Source organism: Budorcas taxicolor, chromosome 1 (genome assembly GCF_023091745.1).
Source record: "Budorcas taxicolor isolate Tak-1 chromosome 1, Takin1.1, whole genome shotgun sequence".
Taxonomy (NCBI): Eukaryota; Metazoa; Chordata; class Mammalia; order Artiodactyla; family Bovidae; genus Budorcas; species Budorcas taxicolor.
In genome coordinates this window covers 12,331,423-12,341,684 of record NC_068910.1, presented here as the reverse complement: position 1 = coordinate 12,341,684, position 10,262 = coordinate 12,331,423, and the positions used below count along the sequence as shown (strand labels likewise).

Here is a 10,262-nt window from a genome sequence, read left to right as displayed (position 1 = left end):
ATTACTGTTAACTTGTTTTCCAGCAAATTATCCCTCCTCAGTGATTTCTAGGGGTTTTTTTTCCATTTAGTAGTGAGCTCTTTTCCCAAGTACAATTCGGAAGCAAAGTAGATTCAATACAAAAGAGCAGTATAATTTCTGCTTTATCACTTGTTAACAGGTTTCCCATATTTTATGTCTAAAAATTGGAAGTTATTTTTTGAAAAAGTAAGTCAAATCAGTAACAGACATGTGTGGATAATAGAAGGGTTTTGACCTCTTGGGCTTTGGGAGTGTCCGAAATACCTTAAGTATTAACGTTCTACCCAAACTCCTAAGATTAGTACATTGCTGTATCTGTGTGATAGGCTAGTTTCAAGGCTTCCAACATCATGTGTGAGAATGTTGACTCAGGAATATTCTCGAAGGCAAACACAGGCTGCAACATAATACATATAGTTTGTTCACACTTCAGTTTTTTTAAAAAAGCAGCCAGGCATAGAACAAATACTGAATGCTGAGAATGCTATCTGCCCACAGTACAGGAGACCCAGCCGGGCTGGATCCCTGGGTTGGGAAGATCTCCTGGAGAAGGGAATGGCAACCCCCTCCAGTAGCCTTGCCTGGAGAATTCCGTGCACAGAGGAGCCTGGCAGGCTACAGCCCATGGGGTCGCAAAGAGTAGAGCACGACTGAATGACTAACACACAGCATTATAAGTGATTTTTTTCCCCAAGATTATTGTGTTAAAGATAAATTACAGCACTAAGAATCACTGGAAATACAGGAGAGTAGTAAAAGTCTATAAACTGTCAGAATACACCATTTGGCTATACTGAGTAATTTTTTCCCAGTTGCACATTGTAGAGTTATTCTTTACTGTCCACTGTAATTTATCATTGGTTGTTAGATTTTGGACATGTGACTGTAATCAATGCCATTTAAAAACTTGTGACTAAGCTTCAGAATCTATTCCTTTTCTCTTTATAGAAAAATAATTGCTGAATGGATGCTCACAGGCCTTTTAAACTACACAAACTTTTTAATATTTTACTTAAGTGCACTTTTACTACATTTGTTAAATAGATTAGTTGATCACTGAAACTGTGCTATAAGTCAGGCGACAAAAATGGGTAGATTGCTTTCCTTGTGCACAAGGGAGAATGAAATCCTAGAGTTAAGTTTTAACGTTTTTATTACACTTTGATATTCGGGGGCTTCCCTTGTGACATTTCAAAGCGATTTCATGTACATTCATTGTCAAAACAGTCCAAGGGAGATATGTACACTTTGCATGTGTGCTCACTCAGTCGTGTCTGACTCTTCGACCCCGTGAACTGTAGCCTGCGAGGTTCTCCTGTCCATGGGATTATCCTGGCAAGAATACTGGAGTGGGTTGCCATTTCCTTCTGTAGGGGATTCTGACCCAGGAATCGAACCTGCAGCTCCTGCATCGGCAGGTGAATTCTTTACCACTGAGCCCTGATATATACACTACTATTTTCATTTTAGAAATGAAGAAACAGATCTGAGAGGTTGTGACCCAACATCAAACAGATCATTAAAGAAGGAAGACCCGTGTCTCTTATTAGTCTTCACTTCTGAGCTCAGGTCTTGTTGCTCCTCCCACCCACCTAGCCACATTGCTTTTCTTGCCAGACTTTCAAAGTACATGTTAAAATGTGTTCTTTGAATGACAAAATATTTGAAAATTATACTTAAGTTGAATCTTTTTGTTGTTATCAAAGTAAATTAATGATTGGAGTAATTTTGGACAATATATGGTCTAGACTATAATCAGTCCTGAATATTCATTGGAGGAACTGAGGCTGAAACTGAAACTCCAATACTTCGGCCACCTAATGCGAAGAACTGTGTCACTAGAAAAGACTCTTAGGCTGGGAAAGATTGACGGTGGGAGGAGAAGGGGACGACAGAGGATGAGATGGTTGGATGGCATCACCGATTCGACGGACATGAGTTTGAATAAGCTCTGGGAGTTGGTGATGGACAGGGAAGCCTGGGGTGCTGCAGTCCATGGGGCAGCAAAGAGTTGAACACGACTGAGCGACTAAACTGAACTGATACACACACAGAGAAGGAAATGGCAGCCCACTCCAGTATTCTTGCCTGATAAATCCCATGGACAGAGGAGCCTGGCGGGCTGTGGTCCATGGGGTCCCAGAGAGTTGGACACGACTGAGTGACTAACAGACACATGGCATACACCACGCCCTCTCTCCCGCAATGGTGTACATTTTTTGTTATTTGATTTTCAGTGAGTTATTTAAAAAAGTAATTTTGACCTTCTGCCAATTGGTTGAAAGGCTTTAAAAAAAAAAAAACAACCTTTCTAAAGTTGTGTGTAGTATCTTTTCAATGCTGATAGGGCTTTTGGAAAGAAATGTCTCTCTCTGGATTTTTTGGTGGGGAGGAGTTTACCAGACTGCTCACCATAAGCCATTCTTGGTTTGTTCCAGCTTGCTAACAGTTGGTGTCGCATGTGAGCCTTTCACATGTGTTCATGCTCCATTCCAGCTGTGATTGAACTCTGCTCTTATTGACTAGGGGGCAGTTGGGCAGGCATGCTTCGTTCCTGGAATTGACAGTCATTCCATGTGAGTAAAGGGGAACCTCAGTGAGACATCTTTAAGCATGTGAAAAGCATTTGGTGTTACAATGGAAGGAATATCAGATACTGTTGGTGCCTGAGCCTTTGCAGCAGTTTGGTTGGTGCAGAACTGATACACTTATTTTCTCCAGTTCTCTTCTTTCTTTCGCAGTTCTGCTTGAATGTTTTCTGTCTATTCGTAATCATTTTTACTCCTTTTGACCCTTCTTTTTATTTCCCCCTTCTCTGCCTTGTTCTTCTCTTTCAGTTTTGAATACATTAACATTGAATCAGCACTTCTAAAGCCCTGCTTTCTCCCAGTGGCTTCACTTGGCCTTCAGACATAATGAGGAGACTGGCTTTTCGAGGAGCTGGTTGTGCTCTGGTAAAGCTGGTAAATTACTGATCATCTACATCCTTTCCCTTTTCTGTCCTTTGGCTTTTCCCTTCTACCTTTCTTAAATTTTGTTATCCTTTTCATAGAGTCCCGCCTTATGTTCATCAGATTCGCTTGAGTCCTTGTCATAGATTGTTTATAAAAGCTTGGTCCTTAGTTTCTGCGTCTTACTCAACTGAGGCCAGTTGATCAGCCTTTTATAAAACAAATAAAAATCAACAAAACTTGGCTGGCCTTGGCCTAAGTCCTTTGAAGCCTTAGCCAGTTGCAGCAAACTAATAGACTGTATAACAAACTAAGCCCTAGAGGAAGGAACCTCGTGATATTAGGCTCAGTTTTTAAACACCATGTGGGCTGTAGTTCAGGGGAAGAGGTTAGAGACTTCTTTTGTTTGTTAGTTGGCTACCAGAATTTTTATTTTGTTGGTTTGTTTTGTTCCTGTTTTCGATTCCCTGCAAATCCCCAGTTTTTCTCTCCATATTACTGGCAACCCATTCTTTCAGCTGCTGGTGTCTGTTTCCTGAAATTGGATGTTGATAAGAGACCCTAGGATCAGTTTTTTCTTTTTTCTTTAAAGAAAGACCTTTGAAATCACAGTATCCTATTTGATACTGTTGTTAAATTGTATAAGCATTGTAGGACCTTCTTGGGTATATATCTTCCCCTCTCGATGTAGCAGGTCATTTCAGTGGTTGCATTTTTTATGTTATAGTCAAATATATATAAAGTTGTGTAAAGATTACTTAGCAGCCTGCCTAAAACTAGAGCAAATATTTACATGTTTCTGGGAGGCCAAGGAGGACCTAAAATCTCATTTTTGAGGTATTCTTCCAGATCTTCTGCTGAAATGTAAAGTTGTGAGCTCATGGGGAATACCTCATAGAACTGAAAAGGTTAGTCTGAATTGACAGAAAAATTTCCAAATGGAGTTTTGCTACTTTAGTTAGCATAGGCATGGCAAGTTGAGTGTTTTCTGGGTTATGTCTTGTGAAGCTTTCTTTACTGAATGGAGAAAATTCATTTTCAGTGTGTTAATTTTAGGGTACATCTGAAATGCTAGAAGGTTAGTCCTCTATCCCCCTACTCTTTTGCCACAGGGTCTGCTTCTGCAGGTCTCCCCCCAACACACACATCCTGGCCTTCCTAGAAAGTGGTCATAATCGTAAGGAACTCTGGGGAAAACAGATGAGGCTGCTCACTCCAGAGCTGACCTCCTTAGGGTCTCTGACCCTGAGGCAGTACACCAGCACACCATTATATGTGGGTGTACTGTTTTATGTGGATTTTCAAACTCCATTCCAGGGTAAATTGGAGGCCAGAAGTGGTTGTCATTCAAAATTGGTAAATACAGATGAGTATACTTTTGCTGAATTTGTCCCATCCAGTGGAAAGTGTAGCATTCTGATAAGTGAAGGCGCTAAAGCAGGGTCTAGGACTTGCATTGAAAAAGCATAGTTAAGCTTCTTTGCAACAGTGAACATATCTGAAGCTTGGTAGCAGGTGGCCAGCTGAGGGCTTGGTGGCAGAGCATAAATTTCAATTTTAGAACATGGCTAATTCTTTCTTATAGAAGAAGTTGGATTCCATGGGTTCCAAGAGAAGAAGAGCTACCTCCCCTTCCAGTAGTGTCAGTGGGGACTTTGATGATGGGCACCATTCTTTGTCTACACCAGGCCCAAGCAGGAAAAGGAGGAGACTTTCCAGTCTTCCGACTGTAGACCCTGTAAGTAACTTGAATCACAGTTTCTGCCTTCTGCACGATTCCCTACCCTTCCTGTAATGATAAGCTGTTAAGATGCAAGGCCTTTCAGCTTCTTTTTCCTCTGGCTTGATCTTCTTAATCTTTCTTTCATGAAAATATTTAGCCAAAAGCCTTACAGTAATAGTATAATTTAATATTATGGAATAATAAAGAATATTATTTTGTCATATAGTCACTAGAGTAACTGTGCTTGTCCTGTGCCAAGCTCTCTTGTGATGGTTGGAATATAACCATGTGTAAGGTGAGCTAGTTTTTCACATGAAACTTAGAGGCTAGTGTTGGGGAAGCAGAATGTAGACAGATGAGCACATAAATAAAAAGGTAGCCTCCATTAGTGATGAACGCTAAGAAGAAAAGTTTGGATGATCCAGGCTGTTTTGGCCTTGTCTTCAGGAAAGGTTTCTTTGTGATCAGAAGGCACCAGCCCTGCAGAGCACTGGAGAGGAATGTTCCAGACCGAGGAGCTGGCTCAGGAACGGGTTTGATGTGTTGTGATTACAGAGAGGGTCAAGAGGGAGAAGGAAACTGGCAGAGTCTGCCCAGCCGGAGTTTACCCTGCATACTCTGTGGGCAGTGTTAGGAATTTAGATTTTATTCTCTGGCTGCTAAGAAGCCCCTCTGTTGGATGCTTTTTAAGCAAGGGTGATATGAACTGATTTGGTTTCAAAGAAAAGAAAAATCACTAGTACCGTATTCTGATGAAAGATTTAATCATTTAAATAATCTTAAATAAGGAGACATAATGTCAGCATATTTCAGATTTGGGTTCCCATGTGGGAATTGGGGGATTCATCCTTTCTCCTGGCTTTTTTTTTTTTTTAATAATCCTAATGCCTACCATAACTTTCTGATCAATTTTCTGGTGATTTTTCTCCTTTTCCTATGTGTAGATTGCTGTGTGCCATGAACTCTACAACACCATCCGAGACTATAAGGATGAGCAGGGGAGGCTCCTCTGTGAGCTCTTCATTAGGGCACCAAAACGAAGGTGAGTGGGAGGAGTTTGGTCCTCTGTCTGTGTTGAAAGTGTTTAGTAATTGAGTTTTCTTTTTGAAGGATTTGCTTAAGTGATACTGGGGTCCAGATTTTAGTTTCAGCTGTCAAGATATAGTGAAGCATATTTTAAAAAAATTTTTTTAATTAAAGAAAAAGTTTTTAATTGTAAAAAAAAATACAATATGAAATTTGCAATCTTAATCATTTTCAAATGTACAGTTCCACAGTGTTAAGCATATTTATATTGTTACATAGCGGATCTCCATAGCTTTTTCATGTTGCAGAATTGAAACTCTATGCCCATTAAATAACTCCCCATTTCCCCCCTCCCCCATCTCCAGCCTGTAGCAATCACCATTGCACTTTCTGTTTCTATGAATTTGACTGCTTTAGGTATCTCATGTAAGTGGAATCATACAGTATCTGTTTTTTTGTAATTGGCTTGTTTCACCTAGTATAATGTCCTTAAGATATATCCATGTTGGACTACGTGACAGCTTGTTAGGTTTTACACTGGTTCTGTGCATAGTATTGGTATACAATATTAAGTTTTCCAATACGTGAACATGGGCTGTCTTTCCATTTTGTTGTTGTTTAGTTGCTAGGTTGTGACATACTCTTGCAACCTTATGGACTGTGTAGCCTGCCAGCCTCCTCTGTCCATGGGATTTTCCAGGCAAGAATACTGGAGTGAGTTGCCATTTCCTTCTCCAGGGGATCTTTGCTGCTCAGGGACTGAACCCACATCTCCTGCATTGGCAGGCGGATTCTTTACCGCTGAGCCACCACGGGAGCCCGTCTTTCCGTGTATTTGTGTCTTACGTAATTTCTTACAGAGATGTGCAGTGTTTAGTGCTTAAGTCTGTTATCTTGTCGGTCAGGTTTGTTCTTTAGTCTGCATTTTGGATTGTTCACTGTTGCTGTATAGAAACGCAGCTGACTTGTGTGTGTGTTGACTTTGTATCTTAAACTTTGCTGAATTTGTTTATTCTAAGTTTTTTTGTGTGGGATCTTTCGAGTATTCTGCATATGAGATCATCTGTAAACAAAAATGGTTTACTTCTTCCTACTTTGGATGCCTTTTATTTCTTTTCGCTGCCTAATTGTTCTGGCTAGGTCTTCCCGTACTATATTGAAAAGAAGTGGTGAGAGCAAGCATCTTTGTCCTTACTTTTAAGTATCATATTAGCTATAGGCTGTTTATACGTGGCCTTTATTTTGTTGAAGTAGTATAGTTTCCATCTATACCTACTTTTTAGAGAGTTTTCATCATGAAAGCATTTATCAAATGCTTTTTAGGCATTAGTTGAGACGATCATGTGGTTATTTTCCTTCGTTCTGTTACTATGATTCATTACTTTTATCAGTTTTCATAAGTTGAATCATCCTTGCAATGCACCTTGGTCATGGTGTATAATCCTTTCAACATGCTGCTGAATTCATTTCACTAGTATTTTGTTGAAAATTTTTGCATCAACACCACGTTCATAAAGGATGTTGCTCTGTAATTTTCTTGTAGTGACTTTGTCTGGCTTTGATATCAGAGCATTACTACCTTCACAGAATAAATAAATTTACCCTCCCCTTTGGAAAAGTTTGAGAAGAATTGTTCTTCTCAAGAAAAATGTTTGGTGAAATTCAGCAGTGAAGCCCTTAGGTGTAGGGCTTTTCTAAAACTTTTCTCCTAGGCCAAGAGAGTTTTGATAACTGATTCAATCTCTGTGATGGTTATATGTCTATTCAGGTTTTCTGTTTCTTCATGTTGTTTTGGTTGGTTGTGTGTTTCTAGGAATTCACCCCTTACTTTTAGGATATCCAGTTTATTGGTGTACAGTTGTTCTTACTCATCTCTTATAATTCTTTCTATTTTTGTGGCATTGGTTGTAATGTTCCCTCTTTCTTTTCTGATTTTATTTTAATCTTTTTTTCTTAATTAGCTAAGGGTTTGTAAATTTTATTGATCTTTTTTAGAAACCAACTCAACTTTGTTGGTTTTTTTCCTATTCTTGATGGTTATCTCTGCTTTATATATTATTTCCTTCCTTCTAGCTTTGGGTTTAGTTTGTTCTTTATCTAGTTCCTTGAGAGTAGAGCACATTTTAAAAAATTATTTAATAGCCTTTAGAATAGCAGCAAAGATGTATTTATCATAGTTAAAATGGATCAGTTTTTCACAATATGCAGAGGCCACAATGATTATTTTCACCTCGCTTTCTGTCTTTTCTCCCTAACTTTTGGGCTTGACTTTGGTCATCCAGGGGAGCAAAAACAAGTTGCTGGTCCCAATATGCAGCTGGCACACACCTCCCTGTGGAGCTGTTATTCTCCCCGACTAGAGCACCCTTCCTCTCTTGCTGTCAAAATAATATCACTGTTCTTCTCAGACTCTGACATTTGAAGCTATTTGTTCTGAAAACATAAATGACTGTGATAGATAGAATAATGACCCCCCAAAATGTCCATCTTCTAGTCCCTAGATTCCATGAATATGTAGGATTACATGGCAAAGAGAAATTAAGTTTGTTAGTCAACTCACTTTGAGTTGGAGAAGTTATCCTGAATTATCCAGATGGTCCCAGTGTAATCACAGGGATCTTTAAACAGGAAAGAGGGAAGCAGAGGAGTCAGTCACAGAGAGGTGTGAAGATGCTATGCTCACGGCTTTGTACTTGGAGGAACGGGGCTACAAGCCAAAGAATGCACGTGGCCTCCAGAAGCGGGAAAAGGCGAGGGAATGAATTCTCAAGATCCTCTGAAAGGAGCGTGAACACCTTGCCTTTTAACTCAGTGAGACCCATTTGTAGATTTCTGTAAGATGAGATATTTGTGTTGCTTTAAGCCATTAGGTTTGTGGTTAATTTGCTGTAGCAACAAAAGGAAAGAAATACAATGAGTTAATTAAAGATTTAGATCCATTCATGAATGTTGATGTCATGGTGTGTAGCCAACAAGCTCTAGGTTGAGCTGAAGGCGCCTCTCACTTCTAAGAGCCACCAAGGATGTAGTGTCATCATCCTGAGTGAGGAGAGCTCTGTAAATTAGTCATGCCAGAAAATGTTTTTTTTTTTTATCTAATGAGGTAACTATCTCCAGATTTCAGTTGGTTCACCAGTAATAGTCTTCTAAAAGTTGTTATTTAATCAGCCTGTCATAGTAAAAGCCTGTATTTATTGCTTGTTTTTTTTTTTATTGCTTGTTTAAACCTGTGCAGTATTACTATCACAATTTAGAAGTGATAACTTGTACAAGTTCTCAGACTACTAAGTATAACCAGAATTCAGACTCAAGTCTTTCTGTTTCGAAAGCCTGTTCTCTTGTCCAGTATGTTATATCGAGAAGCAGCATCAGAGTGCAGTGCCCATGTACCTCATAGAACAGGACCACTCACTTCTCTGCTGCCAGCTGAGGGGCCGAGGACACAGGCCTTGGGTGCTGGAGCTGTCTTCTAGCCTTGGTGACGTGGTACCTTAGAGCACCACTGCCTTCCCCCAGGGCTGTGCCTGCCTGCATCTCTGCCTCTCCTCTGTTGTGGAACGCGTGCTTTCTCAAGAGCTTGTGGGAGGTAGTATTACTTCTCCTAAGTAGTATTATAGTATTGCTCAGAGCCACACAATTGTGAATCTCTTTTTGAGACTTTGTTTTGATTAGTATATTAGGCTGCTGGTACTCGGGCATCTAAATTAACAAAGGCTGAGACAAGAACAATTGCTTTCTCTCGCATACATGTCCTGTTCTGTGAGGTCTTCAGGGCCAAGATACTCTCTGTCTCTTTATTCTGCTGTGCCTGGGGTATCGCCCTTGGCTGCATGGTCTAAGGTGGTGCACCACCAAAACGACCTTCCAGCCCGTAGGAAAAAGAAGGCATGTTAAGGAAGTAACCTGGACATGGTACACTTCAGCTGTTGCGTTGGCCAGAACTTAGCTGCAACGATACTTAAGAATTTGGCCTTTAGTGCCCAGGCAGCAGCTTAGAATGCTGTCGTCTTGGGAAGGAGGGAAAATAGATTTAGGTGTAGCCAGCAGGCTGTGCACATCAGGCAGATTAGTTCTCACTTTTCTGGTTAAATTCTTAGTTATGCTTCGGCTATTCTGTGGCCATGTTACAGCAGGGTGCCCTCACCTATTGTTGAAAGAGAAAAGCTGTTAAGACATGTATTTCGCAGTCCTGTGTGCACGTATATATGTGTACGCAAAAGTCTGGGGGAATACTTACAGCTTTTAAACTCGGGATAAATAGGGACAGATCGTACTTTACTTTCTTTTTACTTTTTTTTAGTGTTATTCGGCTGAGTCGGGTCTTGGCTGCGTCATGCAGGATCTCTCATTGAGGCGCACGGGCTCCAGAGTGCTCTGGCTCAATAGTTGTGGCTTGTGGGCTTAGTTGCTCTGTGGCACGTGGGATCTTCGTTCCCCAACCAGGGATGGAAACCATGCCCCCTGCATTGCAAAGTGAATTCTTTACCCACCGGACCACCAGAGAAGTCTGAGGTTTCACTTTGCTTTTCTGTATGTTGATT

The 10,262-nt window shown here is 40.4% G+C and overlaps 1 protein-coding gene across 1 annotated transcript in view; it reads left to right on the top strand.

The window, feature by feature from the left end:
* Positions 1-2,880: 2,880 nt before the first annotated feature.
* The window catches only part of PBRM1 (polybromo 1), a 94,316-nt gene continuing 86,934 nt past the window's right edge, over positions 2,881-10,262 (top strand). The window contains exons 1-3 of the mRNA XM_052637117.1: positions 2,881-2,984; positions 4,558-4,710; positions 5,640-5,737. Coding sequence (XP_052493077.1) covers positions 2,937-2,984; positions 4,558-4,710; positions 5,640-5,737 — 299 coding nt within the window. The 5' untranslated portion in view covers positions 2,881-2,936. The remainder of the gene's footprint in view (positions 2,985-4,557; positions 4,711-5,639; positions 5,738-10,262) is intronic.